Genomic DNA, 20,687 nt, shown 5'->3' with positions numbered 1-20,687 from the left:
CTACACATCTTGTATTTTAGTATGGCACACATCAAGGGAGCTAAAGAATAACAGGGTTGAGGCAGTATTTTTCTTCATGTGTGAAGAAGAAGAGAATAATGGAAGAGTAGAGAAGAAGAAAAAGATCTAATTCTGATACAGACTGAGATAGAAGGCCACTTCATTTTTTATATTCTTTGGATGATGCTATGTTTTACTCAGATTTCATCTCCTCTTTCCAATTCTCCCACTCTGAAGTGTAATCTGATCTGAGACATCTGTATCTGCCTATGCCAACCTCCCATATGTTTCTGCAACCTCCCTCCATCAACTAAGCCTGTCTTGGACCAGATATCCTATGATCATGATGAGAAGAACATTAGAAGAATCCTCTCTCCGTGTTGCCTCTTGTGAACATTAACAAGACAAGGACATGCATCCAATCCACTGTGACTCATCAATGTGGAAAGCTCTGTTGAGTGCTTTGCTGGATAAGGCCTTGGCTTGGATGGAAAGTTCTCTTTTCTTATTCTGATATGCTTGTATCGCAGGGAATCATCAGCCATTAGCAAATGTTAATAAGACTACTAGAATCTTTAATGCTAGAACTTGGAGGACAACTTGAATGATCTGAAGTTTGCCAGGGCCATCTCTAAGTTCAGTTGCTGCACATCTGAAGCTTTGTCTTCTTCATGTCAAGTAAAGTTGCTAATCATAGTGATTTGAGCAGTATAAGCAAAAGAGACATCGGAGCCCATCTTTTAAAGACTGTAAACAGGTTTATGGTAAGGATATTATTTAGAGGAAATCAGATTACTCTGTTTGATGATTTAGGTCCATATTGTTGGTGAACCCTTACGCTGTGGCTGAGGAATAAGTACGGCTCGGTCTAATCCCGGATGTGCATGGTTGCCCACGCGGAGACTCAGGTAGCAGAAGTGAGTGTCGGGTCAGATTGGGTCATGGTCCTCGTTGCTTGCTTCGTCATTGCTAGCCCCTGCACTCAGGTCGGGGTCGGGAGAGAGATTTCCCGACTCGACCCCTCCGAAGCTTAAGTTAGAGTTGAGTGGAATAAGAGCGAGTTGAATGTATGAAGTCCTCTCTCATTGGTCAGAGGGTTGACTTTTATATCTGCAAAGGGGGTGGTTAGTCGTACATGGTCCTTTAATGGTTGTCAACTCCTCGGGAGGGTGGCTTGTACCTAGCGGACGGGTGCCGACTAACCCGTATAGGTTGGCGCCGTGTAGTGCCACTCTGAGTTTTGTGGTATGACTGACCGAGCAACACTACTCAAGCAATGCGAACTGGCCTGGCCGAGAAATGTGGCTCGGGCACTGGCTTGGTCGAGCAGAACTACCCGGGCTCTTATTTGGCCGAGTAGTTGCTCCGATAATGATCGAGCCAAGCAACGATGGACTGCACGTGACTGGCCGAGCAACACTGCTTAAGCACTGGCTTGGCCAAGCAACATTACTCGGGCATTGGGAACTGGCCTCGCCGAGCAATGTGGCTTGGGCACTGGCTTAGTCGAGCAACACTACTCCGGCCCCTATTTGGCTGAGCAACACTACCCGAGCACTTGGGACTGGCCTGACCAAGTAATGTGGCTCGGGCAATGGCTTGGTCGAGCAGCTGCTCTGATAATGATCAAAACAAGGATGATGACTGCACTTGACTGGTCGAGTAACACTACTCGAGCACTGGGGACTAGCCTAGCAGAGCAATGTGGCTCGGGCACTAGCTTGGCCGAGCAACACTACTCGAGCACTAGGGATTGGCCTGGCTGAGCAATGTGGCTCGGGCACTGGCTTGGCCGAACAACACTACTCGGGCACCTAGGACTGGCCTGGCCGAGCAATGTGGCTCGAGCACCGGCTTGACCGAGCAATGTGGCTCGGGCACTGGCTTGGTTGAGCAACACTACTCGGGTACTAGGGACTGGCCTGGCTGAGCAATGTGGCTCGGGCACTGGCTTGGTTGAGCAACACTATTCAGGCCTTTGTTTAGCCAAGCAACTACTCTTATAATGATCGAGCCAAGCGACGATGGACTACACATGTCTGGTTAAGCAACACTACACGACCATTGGCTTAGTCGAGCAACACTACTCGGGCATTGGGGAATGGCTTGACCGAGCAATGTGGCTCGGGCATCGGCTTGGCCGAGCAGCACTACTCGGGACCATGTTTGGCATAGCAACTGCTCTGATAATGATCGAGCCAAGCGACGATGGACTATACAATACTAGCCGAGCAACACTACTTAGGCACTAGGGAATGGCATGGCCGAGTAATGTGGCTCGAGCATTGGCTTGGCCAAGCAGCACTACTCGGGCTCCTGTTTGGCCGAGCAACTACTATGATAATGATCGAGCCAAGCGACGATGGACGGCACATGACTAGCTGAGCAAAACTGCTCGGGCATTGGCTTGGCCGAGCAGCACTACTCGGACCCCTGTTTGGCTGAGCAACTACTATGATAATGATCGAGCCAAGCGACGATGGACTGCACATGACTGGCCGAGCAACACTTCTCAGACACTGGGTTGACCGAGCAACACTACTCGGGCCCCTGTTTGGCCAAGTAGCTACTCTGATAATGATCGAGCCAAGCGACGAAGGACTACAAATGACTGGATGAGCAACACTGCTCAGGCATTGGCTTGGATGAGCGAGGGGAAGGTACCGACCCCTACAAGATGCCTTCGAGCGTGAAATTTTTGATTTTCGGCTTTTTGGGAGACGGAGCGAAAGTTGACTTTGACTTTGGCTTTGGTGGGAATTTTAGTTTTTGACCAAATCTTGGATCTTTTGGGTGGGATTTTTGAGTTTTTTTGCTTATCTTCCCACTGCCATGCTTGGGAGTTTGGGTTTGGGAGTCGACTCGTACAACGCCGAGTAGGATGACGCATTTCCTGTAGACGAGCACCGACCGACCCATACGGGTTTCGATCGTGCGGCGCCATTCAGAACTTTCTGAAATGGATCCGTAGTGTTCAGCTACGACTTGTAGGGCGCCGAACAACGTGGAGGACGTATGGTCGCCTATGCGGATAATGCTAAAATGAGCCATATCTTATATTCGACAATGATTAACTAGGTTGTGACGAGATAAAAGAAAAAAAAGGATCCCAATTCCACTTTAACAATGCTTCTGCCATCATCAAACAGCCGAAGACAAAAGGACTTTTGTTTTTGTTTTCCTTTGGAAGCATCATCACAGTTCCGGTGGCTCCATCCTGGTGCGAAATCTCATATGGCAAATTACTAAGAGTGATCCATGCTTCATCGTAATACCATGACAGCAACCATTGATCACCACATTATTAAACTGATAATATAAACAGGAAATAGGAGAATCTTACTGCACACATTTCACGGACATCTGTTATCTTCTGTGATCCATTCTTGATTAACGAAGTGCTTTTCTAATGTAGCTACTGGGCCTCTCCTGCAAGTACTGGTCTCCGAATGAGTGTGCTGTGTTAGAAGTCCATCTCACCAAAGTGTGGGCAAACATGAATTCAACATAGATTTCTTCTCTGTGAAATAAATCAACATTGACTGCATTGTTGATCGATTGTGTTGACCCCCACAAAATATGATTTGACCATGGGTTCGAGAATTGGACATGTTTATTACGTGTTAGAAGCCCAGCCCAAAGTTGTGCATCGAAGCTTGCTCAACCAAGTCAACCAAGCTTTACGATCTGGGCGGATGAGAAAGGACGGCTTCGATGCGTTTGGGGATCGTTCGAGGAGGATGCAGTCGATCAGTTAAACAGATGCCGTTCGTTCGACAAAGCGACGGTTCAGATTTGGGCACGTGGTAAGAATATTTATTTTTAATCCCATATCGATAATGAGGCGATTGATTCGCGTCTACTTATACCGCAGAGTTGGCGATGAGGTTGTCTCTTCGGAGACATCCGATAAAATTGGAACGATACAGAGAAGATTAGCATGGCCCCTGCGCAAGGATGACACGCACAAATCGAGAAATGGTCCAAATTTTTTTTCGCTCTCGGCATTCTTTCCTTGTTCGATCGCGATCGGGCTGCTCTTCTTATGCTCTTTTGTTCTTTCTTGCTTCGTGTTCTTCTGCTCTCTCTGTCCCAAAATCTTCATCTTTTTCTCGTTCTTTTCCTTGTTATTTCCTTGATCAAGGCACAGGGAGGAAGAAAGCTGCTTCTTCGGAGTGCGGTCGTGTTCCTTGTCCTCGTTGGTCAGTCCATGGACGCTGGTCCTCTTCCTCGCTCGCTGATCCACACCAATGCGGACGCCTCCGGTGCATTTTTCTCTCTTCTCGATTCATAGAGTTTGATCCTCGGATTCTTCCCTAGTATCCGAGTTAGGGTTAGGTTTAGCGTTTGATGCTGGGTTTGCTTGCCTTATAGTAGAATCAAATCGCATGATGTGCTGCCCTTGGTCCGAAGCGCCGCTGCGAGGAAAAAGATTGTCCGACATCACCAACACGGTGAGTTCGGGGACGGCCGGAATGATGCGTGCCGATGTCGATCAAGGTAACTCGAATGTGATTTCTTGCCCGATCTCCAAAGATTGCATCGTCCAGCACATGAAGGTACCTTTGGAGATTTTCTTTTTGGTCTCCCTTTTTCATCTTTCTTTCATTCTTCATCTGCATTTAGTGTTTGTTTCTAAAAAAGATGTTTGAAAATGCTTTTTTCTTTACATGATCAATATGAATTCCAGGAAAATACTGCCTTGTTGAAGCTTCTTGCAGAAAAGAAGTATGTAAATTGTAAAACACAAATTACTTCTTGACTGAAAAATAGTCCGTCGAAATTCTTGGACCAGCTATCGATTGATATGGTTTGATCTGTTGTTCGTTTTGGCAGCAAAATCATAGAACTGAGTAGCACTGAGTTGCAAAAACTCCAATTTGAATTGCAGAAAACCAGTCAACAAAACTGGCAATTGGCCCGGGCTAACTCACACATGCTAGGGGTTGATTCCTTGTCCATTTTCTTTATTGTTTCAGTTTGCAAAAAAGATGCATTCTTTATCTGTTTCGTCTTTTGATTCGCAGGAGCTCAACTTAGGGAAAGATAGAGTATGTTTTCTTGCCTTATGGTTTGGCTCATTGTGATTTTCGTTTGCTATAATAGGCGATTTAATTTGATTTACTTTGTGTCAATCGATTGAAGTTGCATGTCAAGTTATTTTGATTGATAATATTTATTTGTTTATTTCATGTTGCAGCTAAAAGTATTAACAACATGAGCTTGGTTGTACCTTATCAATCCTTAAACTAAAGACTTCAGAATTAGAGGTAAGGGGGATTATTATAGTTTCATAATTTGTTTTCTCCTCTCTTAATCTCTATGGTGATATATATTTTTTCTTTACTCTAACTTAGGAGAAAGAAAAATCGATCAAAGATCTCCTTAACAAAATTGGCTCAGAGGTATCCAATGGCTTGTTTTGTTTACATTCAGGCTGCCCTTTTTTTGCTCATACTTTTATTTTTCTTTCTACAAATTGCAAAAGGTAGGAACCACCAAGTGTGAGGAGGTTGAAGCAAATGCAACTCAACTTGCTAATGACAAGAAAATCTGCAATCCCAATAAGAAGCGCAAGTTAAAACCACAGTGTAATTCAACTCACCACTATGAGTGAAATTAGTGGTTCTGCATCTGATTTCAAATCTCTGTGTTTGTTCTTCATTCTTATATCAGTTGTATGGTTCTGCAGCTTTAGGCCCTATCGCTTTGGTTCATCAAATGGCATCAGAGGGAAAGGTTGATGGTAGAAGGTAATTCATGTTTTGGATAAGCTTTTGAATAATTTGTTAATCTTTAACGACAATGTAAATTCTGATGCATCCTAATTAATGAAGAAGGAGGTCCTTACGAACAAAATCCAGTGGCTTGAAGTCTGAATCATGTGAATTTGTGAATGACTTGCTCAAAAGAGATGATGGCGGATCTCCAGTGACCCATCAAGTGGGCCTAGAGGAAAAGGTCGTGGGAAGAAGGTAATGCACATTCTGATTAAGCTATAGGCCCCCCCTTTTTTTTCTCTGGAGAGCATCATTGAACTCATACCTATTTTATTTTTGCAGAACTTCCTTCCGAACAAGATCCTGTAGTTTGAAATCTGAATCACATGAATCTATGGAGTTGCACAAGATTGATGATGCCATACTTCCAGTGACTTGTCAGGTGCCATCAGAGGAAAAGATTGATGGAAGAAGGTAATCCATGTTTTATATGGCTTTGGAATGTTTCCTGCTTTTTAGTATTTAAAATTTGAGCATTTTTTTCTAAAGCAGAAAATCCTTGCGGAGGAGATCCGGTTATTTAAAGTCTGAATCATGTGAGCCTACTGAGAACTCAGTCAAGATGGAGGATGCCAAGTTTTTAGTTTATACGATCAAAAATGAACGAGTAAGCTATTGCTCATGGAGATTGTTCTACTTCTTCCATATCAAATATTTCTATTGAACGAGTAAAGAATGAGAAGCATAATTCAATCGGGTCTTCAGAACTCGGGAATCGGGAGTGCCAAAGAAGATCCTCTGTTGGAAGGCCATTGTGGAAGGCGGCTGAGAAGGTCGGTTCTTGCAAAGAAATGAATCTGAAAGTAAAAATGTGAAGATCATAGTACGATTCTGGGTTATCTGCTTACATCACTAAAATTTCAGATGGTGCTAGCTGAGAGCTGCTGATATTCTTGGATCCACTTAATATATCTGCTAGATGAGAGCTGGACATGCCAATGTTTTCTATGTTCTTGATATTTTGTGATGACATGGTGAAATGTATTACTGTATTGTAAGATTAATTAGTAGGAACCCATAGCTTAGTTTTGCAGCTTCTTTCCTTCCTTTTAGTTTGCCCTGCACAAAACAGGGATATTTTGAGACAAAATAGTAGTAGCATTATATGTTGTATGATTTGCTACGATTGAAATTTATACTTGTCTCAAGGAAAAAATGGTGCTTTGTTTTTTCTTGTTTAGTGATTTAGTTGTATGACTTGCTACATCCAACATGAGAAGATTTACATTATGATAAAATATTGTTAGTGTAAAAAATGATTGATGAGCCAATAAAGTTGACTTGTCCCCTGTTGTCTGTGGAATGTTATTACCTCTAAAATTTGAATGCTCCTTGAGAATGTCTAGAAGAGTTTGTCCTCTTGTTTGGTATCCTCAAGAATTTATTTGTTAGCATATAAAATTAGTTATTTTTAAAATTTTATAAAAAATAGATAAACATGTTTTAATATAAATATCATAATTTAAAAGGAGTTTATGATTTAGATAAGAATATTTATCACTCCTCAATTTAAAAAAAATCCCTAATAAGATAAAAATTATTGAGAGAAAAGAAAAAGCATGCAATTACAATAAATAGTTTATGGAAGTATTGTTTGAGTCGAGACCTAATAAATGACTAATGAATTTTCTCTAAATATACATTAAAAATATAAATATATTCTCTCATGAACGATATAAACCAAGAGTTACAGTTGTGGTTGTCCTACTGATATGACCACATTGAGGGCACATGACTAACTTAAGGAAAGCACAACAACTTTGAGCCAAACTGCGGTCGCCTTGATGATGTATTGTTAAGTTAGGGAAGCATGGCTAACTTGGAGTTGCAATCGTCATGATGCGATCGACTTGAAAATGCACCTTTTAAAGCCTTGGTTGACCTAGAGTCACGATCATCCTAAGGATTTATAATTGACTCGAGGAAGCAATCGTCTTGAAGAAGCATGATTGACTTCAAGTCAAGACCCCGTCTTATTGACGTGACTTCCTTATGGCTTGACCAACTTGAAAATATGGCAAGTGTGACCAACATAAAGTTGCAACCAACTTAAAGAGGCAATGTCGTCTTAGAGTTGTGATTGTCTTGTCGATTTGGCTCTACCATTTTGAGGACACATAACCGACTCGAAGAATCAAAGCTGGCTTGGAGGTTAAGGTGCATATATCTTGATGATGCATGAGCGATTTGATGAAAGAATCAACTTGAAGAAGTATGCCTAACTTGGAGTTGCGGATGCCTTGACAACACGACTGCCTTTAAGGCTCGACCGACTTGAAGATGCAATTGACTTGAAGAAGCATTGCCGACATGAGTTGCAAACAACTTAAGGATACATGATTGACTTGAGGAAACAATTGACTCAAAGAAGCATTATGGAGTTCAAGTCATGGCTATTTTTATGATGTGATTGCCTTGAAGGCTAAACTGACTTGGTCGCATGACTGACTTAAGAGGCACAGTCGACTTAAGAGGAAAAACCAACTTTAAACTAGGTTAGAAGCCTTGTTCAAGGACAGTCATTGTTTAAAGTAGCTCTCAGTTGGGACTTGTAAGGATCTTCTATGAAGCATGACTTCTTATATTCCCCTCACTTTCTAAATCTTATCTAGCAATGGCAATCTTATGCACCTGTTTAAACTAGTACCAGTTATATCTCACTCACCTATGACTTCTTATGAAGTTAAGGATATGAATTCAAAGGACCTTGAGGCTGCTACACATCTTGTATTTTAGTATGGCACACATCAAGGGAGCTAAAGAATAACAGGGTTGAGGCAGTATTTTTCTTCATGTGTGAAGAAGAAGAGAATAATGGAAGAGTAGAGAAGAAGAAAAAGATCTAATTCTGATACAGACTGAGATAGAAGGCCACTTCATTTTTTATATTCTTTGGATGATGCTATGTTTTACTCAGATTTCATCTCCTCTTTCCAATTCTCCCACTCTGAAGTGTAATCTGATCTGAGACATCTGTATCTGCCTATGCCAACCTCCCATATGTTTCTGCAACCTCCCTCCATCAACTAAGCCTGTTTTGGACCAGATATCCTATGATCATGATGAGAAGAACATTAGAAGAATCCTCTCTCCGTGTTGCCTCTAGTGAACATTAACAAGACAAGGACATGCATCCAATCCACTGTGACTCATCAATGTGGAAAGCTCTGTTGAGTGCTTTGCTGGATAAGGCCTTGGCTTGGATGGAAAGTTCTCTTTTCTTATTCTGATATGCTTGTATCGCAGGGAATCATCAGCCATTAGCAAATGTTAATAAGACTACTAGAATCTTTAATGCTAGAACTTGGAGGACAACTTGAATGATCTGAAGTTTGCCAGGGCCATCTCTAAGTTCAGTTGCTGCACATCTGAAGCTTTGTCTTCTTCAAGTCAAGTAAAGTTGCTAATCATAGTGATTTGAGCAGTATAAGCAAAAGAGACATCGGAGCCCATCTTTTAAAGACTGTAAACAGGTTTATGGTAAGGATATAATTTAGAGGAAATCAGATTACTCTGTTTGATGATTTAGGTCCATATTGTTGGTGAACCCTTACGCTGTGGCTGAGGAATAAGTACGGCTCGGTCTAATCCCGGATGTGCATGGTTGCCCACGCGGAGACTCAGGTAGCAGAAGTGAGTGTCGGGTCAAATTGGGTCATGGTCCTCGTTGCTTGCTTCGTCATTGCCAGCCCCTGCACTCAGGTCGGGGTCGGGAGAGAGATTTCCCGACTCGACCCCTCCGAAGCTTAAGTTAGAGTTGAGTGGAATAAGAGCGAGTTGAATGTATGAAGTCCTCTCTCATTGGTCAGAGGGTTGACTTTTATATCTGCAAAGGGGGTGGTTAGTCGTACATGGTCCTTTAATGGTTGTCAACTCCTCGGGAGGGTGGCTTGTACCTAGCGGACGGGTGCCGACTAACCCGTATGGGTTGGCGCCGTGTAGTGCCACTCTGAGTTTTGTGGTATGACTGAACGAGCAACACTACTCGAGCACTGGGAACTGGCCTGGCCGAGAAATGTGGCTCGGGCACTGGCTTGGTCGAGCAGAACTACCCAGGCTCTTATTTGGCTGAGTAGTTGCTCTGATAATGATCGAGCCAAGCAACGATGGACTGCACGTGACTGGCCGAGCAACACAGCTTAGGCACTGGCTTGGCCAAGCAACATTACTCGGGCATTCGGAACTGGCCTCGCCGAGCAATGTGGCTTGGGCACTGGCTTAGTCGAGCAACACTACTCGGGCCCCTATTTGGCCGAGCAACACTACCCGAGCACTTGGGACTGGCCTGACCAAGTAATGTGGCTCGGGCAATGGCTTGGTCGAGCAGCTGCTCTGTTAATGATCAAAACAAGGATGATGACTGCACTTGACTGGTCGAGTAACACTACTCGAGCACTGGGGACTAGCCTAGCAGAGCAATGTGGCTCGGGCACTAGCTTGGCCGAGCAACACTACTCGAGCACTAGGGACTGGCCTGGCTGAGCAATGTGGCTCGGGCACTGGCTTGGCCGAACAACACTACTCGGGCACCTAGGACTGGCCTGGCCGAGCAATGTGGCTCGAGCACCGGCTTGACCGAGCAATGTGGCTCGGGCACTGGCTTGGTTGAGCAACACTATTCATGCCTTTGTTTAGCCAAGCAACTACTCTTATAATGATCGAGCCAAGCGACGATGGACTACACATGTCTGGTTAAGCAACACTACACGACCATTGGCTTAGTCGAGCAACACTACTCGGGCATTGGGGAATGGCTTGACCGAGCAATGTGGCTCGGGCATCGGCTTGGCCGAGCAGCACTACTCGGGACCATGTTTGGCATAGCAATTGCTCTGATAATGATCGAGCCAAGCGACGATGGACTATACAATACTAGCCGAGCAACACTACTTAGACACTAGGGAATGGCATGGCCGAGTAATGTGGCTCGAGCATTGGCTTGGCCAAGTAGCACTACTCGGGCTCCTGTTTGGCCGAGCAACTACTATGATAATGATCGAGCCAAGCGACGATGGACGGCACATGACTAGCTGAGCAAAACTGCTCGGGCATTGGCTTGGCCGAGCAGCACTACTCGGACCCCTGTTTGGCTGAGCAACTACTATGATAATGATCGAGCCAAGCGACGATGGACTGCACATGACTGGCCGAGCAACACTTCTCAGGCACTGGGTTGACCGAGCAACACTACTCGGGCCCCTGTTTGGCCAAGTAGCTACTCTGATAATGATCGAGCCAAGCGACGAAGGACTACAAATGACTGGATGAGCAACACTGCTCGGGCATTGGCTTGGATGAGCGAGGGGAAGGTACCGACCCCTACAAGATGCCTTCGAGCGTGAAATTTTTGATTTTCGGCTTTTTGGGAGACGGAGCGAAAGTTGACTTTGACTTTGGCTTTGGTGGGAATTTTAGTTTTTGACCAAATCTTGGATCTTTTGGGTGGGATTTTTGAGTTTTTTTGCTTATCTTCCCACTGCCATGCTTGGGAGTTTGGGTTTGGGAGTCGACTCGTACAACGCCGAGTAGGATGACGCATTTCCTGTAGACGAGCACCGACCGACCCATACGGGTTTCGATCGTGCGGTGCCATTCAGAACTTTCTGAAATGGATCCGTAGTGTTCAGCTACGACTTGTAGGGCGCCGAACAACGTGGAGGACGTATGGTCGCCTATGCGGATAATGCTAAAATGAGCCATATCTTATATTCGACAATGATTAACTAGGTTGTGACGAGATAAAAGAAAAAAAAGGATCCCAATTCCACTTTAACAATGCTTCTGCCATCATCAAACAGCCGAAGACAAAAGGACTTTTGTTTTTGTTTTCCTTTGGAAGCATCATCACAGTTCCGGTGGCTCCATCCAGGTGCGAAATCTCATACGGCAAATTACTAAGAGTGATCCATGCTTCATCGTAATACCATGACAGCAACCATTGATCACCACATTATTAAACTGATAATATAAACAGGAAATAGGAGAATCTTACTGCACACATTTCACGGACATCTGTTATCTTCTGTGATCCATTCTTGATTAACGAAGTGCTTTTCTAATGTAGCTACTGGGCCTCTCCTGCAAGTACTGGTCTCCGAATGAGTGTGCTGTGTTAGAAGTCCATCTCACCAAAGTGTGGGCAAACATGAATTCAACATAGATTTCTTCTCTGTGAAATAAATCAACATTGACTGCATTGTTGATCGATTGTGTTGACCCCCACAAAATATGATTTGACCATGGGTTCGAGAATTGGACATGTTTATTACGTGTTAGAAGCCCAGCCCAAAGTTGTGCATCGAAGCTTGCTCAACCAAGTCAACCAAGCTTTACGATCTGGGCGGATGAGAAAGGACGGCTTCGATGCGTTTGGGGATCGTTCGAGGAGGATGCAGTCGATCAGTTAAACAGATGCCGTTCGTTCGACAAAGCGACGGTTCAGATTTGGGCACGTGGTAAGAATATTTATTTTTAATCCCATATCGATAATGAGGCGATTGATTCGCGTCTGCTTATACCGCAGAGTTGGCGATGAGGTTGTCTCTTCGGAGACATCCGATAAAATTGGAACGATACAGAGAAGATTAGCATGGCCCCTGCGCAAGGATGACACGCACAAATCGAGAAATGGTCCAAATTTTTTTTCGCTCTCGGCATTCTTTCCTTGTTCGATCGCGATCGGGCTGCTCTTCTTATGCTCTTTTGTTCTTTCTTGCTTCGTGTTCTTCTGCTCTCTCTGTCCCAAAATCTTCATCTTTTTCTCGTTCTTTTCCTTGTTATTTCCTTGATCAAGGCACAGGGAGGAAGAAAGCTGCTTCTTCGGAGTGCGGTCGTGTTCCTTGTCCTCGTTGGTCAGTCCATGGACGCTGGTCCTCTTCCTCGCTCGCTGATCCACACCAATGCGGACGCCTCCGGTGCATTTTTCTCTCTTCTCGATTCATAGAGTTTGATCCTCGGATTCTTCCCTAGTATCCGAGTTAGGGTTAGGTTTAGCGTTTGATGCTGGGTTTGCTTGCCTTATAGTAGAATCAAATCGCATGATGTGCTGCCCTTGGTCCGAAGCGCCGCTGCGAGGAAAAAGATTGTCCGACATCACCAACACGGTGAGTTCGGGGACGGCCGGAATGATGCGTGCCGATGTCGATCAAGGTAACTCGAATGTGATTTCTTGCCCGATCTCCAAAGATTGCATCGTCCAGCACATGAAGGTACCTTTGGAGATTTTCTTTTTGGTCTCCCTTTTTCATCTTTCTTTCATTCTTCATCTGCATTTAGTGTTTGTTTCTAAAAAAGATGTTTGAAAATGCTTTTTTCTTTACATGATCAATATGAATTCCAGGAAAATACTGCCTTGTTGAAGCTTCTTGCAGAAAAGAAGTATGTAAATTGTAAAACACAAATTACTTCTTGACTGAAAAATAGTCCGTCGAAATTCTTGGACCAGCTATCGATTGATATGGTTTGATCTGTTGTTCGTTTTGGCAGCAAAATCATAGAACTGAGTAGCACTGAGTTGCAAAAACTCCAATTTGAATTGCAGAAAACCAGTCAACAAAACTGGCAATTGGCCCGGGCTAACTCACACATGCTAGGGGTTGATTCCTTGTCCATTTTCTTTATTGTTTCAGTTTGCAAAAAAGATGCATTCTTTATCTGTTTCGTCTTTTGATTCGCAGGAGCTCAACTTAGGGAAAGATAGAGTATGTTTTCTTGCCTTATGGTTTGGCTCATTGTGATTTTCGTTTGCTATAATAGGCGATTTAATTTGATTTACTTTGTGTCAATCGATTGAAGTTGCATGTCAAGTTATTTTGATTGATAATATTTATTTGTTTATTTCATGTTGCAGCTAAAAGTATTAACAACATGAGCTTGGTTGTACCTTATCAATCCTTAAACTAAAGACTTCAGAATTAGAGGTAAGGGGGATTATTATAGTTTCATAATTTGTTTTCTCCTCTCTTAATCTCTATGGTGATATATATTTTTTCTTTACTCTAACTTAGGAGAAAGAAAAATCGATCAAAGATCTCCTTAACAAAATTGGCTCAGAGATATCCAATGGCTTGTTTTGTTTACATTCAGGCTGCCCTTTTTTTGCTCATACTTTTATTTTTCTTTCTACAAATTGCAAAAGGTAGGAACCACCAAGTGTGAGGAGGTTGAAGCAAATGCAACTCAACTTGCTAATGACAAGAAAATCTGCAATCCCAATAAGAAGCGCAAGTTAAAACCACAGTGTAATTCAACTCACCACTATGAGTGAAATTAGTGGTTCTGCATCTGATTTCAAATCTCTGTGTTTGTTCTTCATTCTTATATCAGTTGTATGGTTCTGCAGCTTTAGGCCCTACCGCTTTGGTTCATCAAGTGGCATCAGAGGGACAGGTTGATGGTAGAAGGTAATTCATATTTTGGATAAGCTTTGAATAATCTTTAACGACAATTCTGATGCATTCTAATTAATGAAGAAGGAGGTCCTTACGAACAAAATCCAGTGGCTTGAAGTCTGAATAATGTGAATTTGTGAATGACTTGCTCAAAAGAGATGATGGCGGATCTCCAGTGACCCATCAAGTGGGCCTAGAGGAAAAGGTTATGGGAAGAAGGTAATGCACATTCTGATTAAGCTATAGGCCCCCCCTTTTTTTTTCTCTGGAGAGCATCATTGAACTCATACCTATTTTATTTTTGCAGAAGTTCCTTCCGAACAAGATCCTGTAGTTTGAAATCTGAATCACATGAATCTATGGAGTTGCACAAGATTGATGATGCCATACTTCTAGTGACTTGTCAGGTGCCATCAGAGGAAAAGATTGATGGAAGAAGGTAATCCATGTTTTATATGGCTTTGGAATGGTTCTTGCTTTTTAGTATTTAAAATTTGAGCATTTTTTTCTAAAGCAGAAAATCCTTGCGGAGGAGATCCGGTTATTTAAAGTCTGAATCATGTGAGCCTACTGAGAACTCAGTCAAGATGGAGGATGCCAAGTTTTTAGTTTATACGATCAAGAATGAACGAGTAAGCTATTGCTCATGGAGATTGTTCTACTTCCTCCATATCAAATATTTCTGTTGAACGAGTAAAGAATGAGAAGCATAATTCAATCGGGTCTTCAGAACTCGGGAATCGGGAGTGCCAAAGAAGATCCTCTGTTGGAAGGCCATTGCGGAAGGCGGCTGAGAAGGTCGGTTCTTGCAAAGAAATGAATCTGAATGTAAAAATGTGAAGATCAGAGTACGATTCTGGGTTATCTGCTTACATCACTAAAATTTCAGATGGTGCTAGCTGAGAGCTGCTGATATTCTTGGATCCACTTAATATATCTGCTAGATGAGAGCTGGACATGCCAATGTTTTCTATGTTCTTGATATTTTGTGATGACATGGTGAAATGTATTACTGTATTGTAAGATTAATTAGTAGGAACTCATAGCTTAGTTTTGCAGCTTCTTTCCTTCCTTTTAGTTTGCCCTGCACAAAACAGGGATATTTTGAGACAAAATAGTAGTAGCATTATATGTTGTATGATTTGCTACGATTGAAATTTATACTTGTCTCAAGGAAAAAATGGTGCTTTGTTTTTTCTTGTTTAGTGATTTAGTTGTATGACATGCTACATCCAACATGAGAAGTTTTACATTATGATAAAATATTGTTAGTGTAAAAAATGATTGATGAGCCAATAAAGTTGACTTGTCCCTTGTTGTCTGTGGAATGTTATTGCCTCTAAAATTTGAATGCTCCTTGAGAATGTCTAGAAGAGTTTGTCCTTCTTGTTTGGTATCCTCAAGAATTTATTTGTTAGCATATAAAATTGGTTATTTTTAAAATTTTATAAAAAATAGATAAACATGTTTTAATATAAATATCATAATTTAAAAGGAGTTTATAATTTAGATAAGAATATTTATCACTCCTCAATTTAAAAAAAAATCCCTAATAAGATAAAAATTATTGTGAGAAAAGAAAAAGCATGCAATTACAACAAATAGTTTATGGAAGTATTGTTTGAGTCGAGACCTAATAAATGACTAATGAATTTTCTCTAAATGTACATTAAAAATATAAATATATTCTCTCATGAACGATATAAACCAAGAGTTACAGTTGTGGTTGTCCTACTGATATGACCACATTGAGGGCACATGACTAACTTAAGGAAAGCACAACAACTTTGAGCCAAACTGCGGTCGCCTTGATGATGTATTGTTAAGTTAGAGAAGCATGGCTAACTTGGAGTTGCAATCGTCATGATGCGACTTGAAAATGCACCTTTTAAAGCCTTGGTTGACCTAGAGTCACAATCATCTTGAGGATTTATAATTGACTCAAGGAAGCAATCGTCTTGAAGAAGCATGATTGACTTCAAGTCAAGACCCCGTCTTATTGACGTGACTTCCTTATGGCTTGACCAACTTGAAAATATGGCAAGTGTGACCAACATAAAGTTGCAACCAACTTAAAGAGGCAATGTCGTCTTAGAGTTGTGATTGTCTTGTCGATTTGGCTCTACTATTTTGAGAACACATAACCAACTCGAAGAATCAAAGCTGGCTTGGAGGTTAAGGTGCATATATCTTGATGATGCATGAGCGATTTGATGAAAGAATCAACTTGAAGAAGTATGCCTAACTTGGAGTTGCGGATGCCTTGACAACACGACTGCCTTTAAGGCTCGACCGACTTGAAGATGCAATTGACTTGAAGAAGCATTGCCGACATGAGTTGCAAACAACTTAAGGATACATGATTGACTTGAGGAAACAATTGACTCAAAGAAGCATTATTGAGTTTAAGTCATGGCTATTTTTATGATGTGATTGCCTTGAAGGCTCAACTGACTTGGTCGCATGACTGACTTAAGAGGCACAGTCGACTTAAGAGGAAAAACCAACTTTAAACTAGGTTAGAAGCCTTGTTCAAGGACAGTCATTGTTTAGAGTAGCTCTCAGTTGGGACTTGTAAGGATCTTCTATGAAGCATGACTTCTTATATTCCCCTCACTTTCTAAATCTTATCTAGCAATGGCAATCTTATGCACCTGTTTAAACTAGTACCAGTTATATCTCACTCACCTATGACTTCTTATGAAGTTAAGGATATGAATTCAAAGGACCTTGAGGCTGCTACACATCTTGTATTTTAGTATGGCACACATCAAGGGAGCTAAAGAATAACAGGGTTGAGGCAGTATTTTTCTTCATGTGTGAAGAAGAAGAGAATAATGGAAGAGTAGAGAAGAAGAAAAAGATCTAATTCTGATACAGACTGAGATAGAAGGCCACTTCATTTTTTATATTCTTTGGATGATGCTATGTTTTACTCAGATTTCATCTCCTCTTTCCAATTCTCCCACTCTGAAGTGTAATCTGATCTGAGACATATGTATCTGCCTATGCCAACCTCCCATATGTTTCTGCAACCTCCCTCCATCAACTAAGCCTGTTTTGGACCAGATATCCTATGATCATGATGAGAAGAACATTAGAAGAATCCTCTCTCCATGTTGCCTCTAGTGAACATTAACAAGACAAGGACATGCATCCAATCCACTGTGACTCATCAATGTGGAAAGCTCTGTTGAGTGCTTTGCTGGATAAGGCCTTGGCTTGGATGGAAAGTTCTCTTTTCTTATTCTGATATGCCTGTATCGCAGGGAATCATCAGCCATTAGCAAATGTTAATAAGACTACTAGAATCTTTAATGCTAGAACTTGGAAGACAACTTGAATGATCTGAAGTTTGCCAGGGCCATCTCTAAGTTCAGTTGCTGCACATCTGAAGCTTTGTCTTCTTCATGTCAAGTAAAGTTGCTAATCATAGTGATTTGAGCAGTATAAGCAAAAGAGACATCGGAGCCCATCTTTTAAACACTGTAAACAGGTTTATGGTAAGGATATTATTTAGAGGAAATCAGATTACTCTGTTTGATGATTTAGGTCCATATTGTTGGTGAACCCTTACGCTGTGGCTGAGGAATAAGTACGGCTCGGTCTAATCCCGGATGTGCATGGTTGCCCACGCGGAGACTCAGGTAGCAGAAGTGAGTGTCGGGTCAGATTGGGTCATGGTCCTCGTTGCTTGCTTCGTCATTGCCAGCCCCTGCACTCAGGTCGGGGTCGGGAGAGAGATTTCCCGACTCGACCCCTCCGAAGCTTAAGTTAGAGTTGAGTGGAATAAGAGCGAGTTGAATGTATGAAGTCCTCTCTCATTGGTCAGAGGGTTGACTTTTATATCTGCAAAGGGGGTGGTTAGTCGTACATGGTCCTTTAATGGTTGTCAACTCCTCGGGAGGGTGGCTTGTACCTAGCGGACGGGTGCCGACTAACCCGTATGGGTTGGCGCCGTGTAGTGCCACTCTGAGTTTTGTGGTATGACTGACCGAGCAACACTACTCGAGCAATGCGAACTGGCCTGGCCGAGAAATGTGGCTCGGGCACTGGCTTGGTCGAGCAGAACTACCCGGGCTCTTATTTGGCCGAGTAGTTGCTCTGATAATGATCGAGCCAAGCAACGATGGACTGCACGTGACTGGCCGAGCAACACTGCTTAGGCACTGGCTTGGCCAAGCAACATTACTCGGGCATTGGGAACTGGCCTCGCCGAGCAATGTGGCTTGGGCACTGGCTTAGTCGAGCAACACTACTCGGGCCCCTATTTGGCCGAGCAACACTACCCGAGCACTTGGGATTGGCCTGACCAAGTAATGTGGCTCGGGCAATGGCTTGGTCGAGCAGCTGCTCTGATAATGATCAAAACAAGGATGATGACTGCACTTGACTGGTCGAGTAACACTACTCGAGCACTGGGGACTAGCCTAGCAGAGCAATGTGGCTCGGGCACTAGCTTGGCCGAGCAACACTACTCGAGCACTAGGGACTGGCCTGGCTGAGCAATGTGGCTCGGGCACTGGCTTGGCCGAACAACACTACTCGGGCACCTAGGACTGGCCTGGCCGAGCAATGTGGCTCGAGCACCGGCTTGACCGAGCAATGTGGCTCGGGCACTGGCTTGGTTGAGCAACACTACTCGGGTACTAGGGACTGGCCTGGCTGAGCAATGTGGCTCGGGCACTGGCTTGGTTGAGCAACACTATTCAGGCCTTTGTTTAGCTAAGCAACTACTCTTATAATGATCGAGCCAAGCGACGATGGACTACACATGTCTGGTTAAGCAACACTACACGACCATTGGCTTAGTCGAGCAACACTACTCGGGCATTGGGGAATGGCTTGACCGAGCAATGTGGCTCGGGCATTAGGGAATGGCTTGACCGAGCAATGTGGCTCGGGCATCGGCTTGGCCGAGCAGCACTACTCGGGACCATGTTTGGCATAGCAACTGCTCTGATAATGATCGAGCCAAGCGACGATGGACTATACAATACTAGCCGAGCAACACTACTTAGGCACTAGGGAATGGCATGGCCGAGTAATATGGCTCGAGCATTGGCTTGGCCAAGCAGCACTACTCGGGCTCCTGTTTGGCCGAGCAACTACTATGATAATGATCGAGCCAAGCGACGATGGACGGCACATGACTAGCTGAGCAAAACTGCTCGGGCATTGGCTTGGCCGAGCAGCACTACTCGGACCCCTGTTTGGCTGAGCAACTACTATGATAATGATCGAGCCAAGCGACGATGGACTGCACATGACTGGCCGAGCAACACTTCTCAAGCACTGGCTTGGCCGAGCAACACTACTCGGGCCCCTGTTTGGCCAAGTAGCTACTCTGATAATGATCGAGCCAAGCGACGAAGGACTACAAATGACTGGATGAGCAACACTGCTCGGGCATTGGCTTGGATGAGCGAGGGGAAGGTACCGACTCCTACAAGATGCCTTCGAGCGAGAAATTTTTGATTTTCGGCTTTTTGGGAGACGGAGCGAAAGTTGACTTTGACTTTGGCTTTGGTGGGAATTTTAGTTTTTGACCAAATCTTGGATCTTTTGGGTGGGATTTTTGAGTTTTTTTGCTTATCTTCCCACTGCCATGCTTGGGAGTTTGGGTTTGGGAGTCGACTCGTACAACGCCGAGTAGGATGACGCATTTCCTGTAGACGAGCACCGACCGACCCATACGGGTTTCGATCGTGCGGCGCCATTCAGAACTTTCTGAAATGGATCCGTAGTGTTCAGCTACGACTTGTACGGCGCCGAACAACGTGGAGGACGTATGGTCGCCTATGCGGATAATGCTAAAATGAGCCATATCTTATATTCGACAATGATTAACTAGTTTGTACGTAGTTGACGAGATAAAAGAAAAAAAAGGATCCCAATTCCACTTTAACAATGCTTCTGCCATCATCAAACAGCCGAAGACAAAAGGACTTTTGTTTTTGTTTTCCTTTGGAAGCATCATCACAGTTCCGGTGGCTCCATCCTGGTGCGAAATCTCATATGGCAAATTACTAAGAGTGATCCATGCTTCATCGTAATACCATGACAGCAACCATTGATCACCACATTATTAAACTGATAATATAAACAGGAAATAGGAGAATCTTACTGCACACATTTCACGGACATCTGTTATCTTCTGTGATCCATTCTTGATTAACGAAGTGCTTTTCTAATGTAGCTACTGGGCCTCTCCTGCAAGTACTGGTCTCCGAATGAGTGTGCTGTGTTAGAAGTCCATCTCACCAAAGTGTGGGCAAACATGAATTCAACATAGATTTCTTCTGTGTGAAATAAATCAACATTGACTGCATTGTTGATCGATTGTGTTGACCCCCACAAAATATGATTTGACCATGGGTTCGAGAATTGGACATGTTTATTACGTGTTAGAAGCCCAGCCCAAAGTTGTGCATCGAAGCTTGCTCAACCAAGTCAACCAAGCTTTACGATCTGGGAGGATGAGAAAGGACGGCTTCGATGCGTTTGGGGATCGTTC

General features: G+C 43.3%; 1 protein-coding gene, 1 long non-coding RNA gene and 2 other non-coding genes across 7 annotated transcripts; all 4 read left to right on the top strand.

Moving 5' to 3' along the window:
- The first annotated feature begins 3,874 nt into the window (after nucleotides 1-3,874).
- On the top strand, nucleotides 3,875-6,728 carry LOC108952554 (uncharacterized). 3 transcript variants are annotated; one of them, XM_065103736.1, is made up of 7 exons: nucleotides 3,875-4,265; nucleotides 4,378-5,591; nucleotides 5,693-5,753; nucleotides 5,838-5,975; nucleotides 6,063-6,194; nucleotides 6,270-6,387; nucleotides 6,486-6,728. In XM_065103736.1, the coding sequence occupies exons 3-7, from the start codon at nucleotides 5,722-5,724 to the stop codon at nucleotides 6,573-6,575; spliced, it is 510 nt and encodes a 169-aa protein (XP_064959808.1). In that variant the 5' UTR covers nucleotides 3,875-4,265; nucleotides 4,378-5,591; nucleotides 5,693-5,721; the 3' UTR covers nucleotides 6,576-6,728. The 3 variants fall into 3 exon arrangements, with proteins under 3 accessions (XP_064959808.1, XP_064959809.1, XP_064959811.1); XM_065103737.1 differs by having other exon boundaries at nucleotides 4,375-5,591; XM_065103739.1 differs by lacking the exon at nucleotides 3,875-4,265 and having other exon boundaries at nucleotides 5,337-5,591; nucleotides 6,273-6,387.
- On the top strand, nucleotides 3,891-3,993 carry LOC135611476 (U6 spliceosomal RNA). Its single transcript, XR_010486605.1, has one exon. It is a non-coding gene; the product is annotated as a U6 spliceosomal RNA (small nuclear RNA).
- A 5,575-nt stretch (nucleotides 6,729-12,303) lies between the features above and the next one.
- On the top strand, nucleotides 12,304-15,367 carry LOC135609927 (uncharacterized). 2 transcript variants are annotated; one of them, XR_010485971.1, is made up of 6 exons: nucleotides 12,304-12,694; nucleotides 12,807-14,020; nucleotides 14,122-14,182; nucleotides 14,252-14,389; nucleotides 14,478-14,609; nucleotides 14,688-15,367. It is a non-coding gene; the product is annotated as an uncharacterized LOC135609927 (long non-coding RNA). The 2 variants fall into 2 exon arrangements; XR_010485972.1 differs by having other exon boundaries at nucleotides 12,804-14,020.
- Nucleotides 12,320-12,422, top strand: LOC135611475 (U6 spliceosomal RNA). The gene has a single exon (XR_010486604.1). It is a non-coding gene; the product is annotated as a U6 spliceosomal RNA (small nuclear RNA).
- Nucleotides 15,368-20,687: the final 5,320 nt, after the last annotated feature.

This window comes from Musa acuminata, chromosome BXJ2-4 (assembly GCF_036884655.1).
Source record: "Musa acuminata AAA Group cultivar baxijiao chromosome BXJ2-4, Cavendish_Baxijiao_AAA, whole genome shotgun sequence".
NCBI lineage: Eukaryota > Viridiplantae > Streptophyta > Magnoliopsida > Zingiberales > Musaceae > Musa > Musa acuminata.
Note: the sequence above shows the minus strand (reverse complement) of the source record. Positions and strands in the feature narration are given on the sequence as shown.

What these genes read in the sequence shown, in the direction of transcription:
- LOC108952554 (XM_065103736.1), top strand. Translation starts at nt 5,722, where the DNA reads ATGGCATCAGAGGGAAAGGTTGATGGTAGAAG. An exon ending in GGAAAGGTTGATGGTAGAAG is followed by an intron (nt 5,754 to 5,837) that starts GTAATTCATGTT and finishes TAATTAATGAAG; the next exon opens with AAGGAGGTCCTTACGAACAA. An exon ending in GAAAAGGTCGTGGGAAGAAG is followed by an intron (nt 5,976 to 6,062) that starts GTAATGCACATT and finishes TTATTTTTGCAG; the next exon opens with AACTTCCTTCCGAACAAGAT.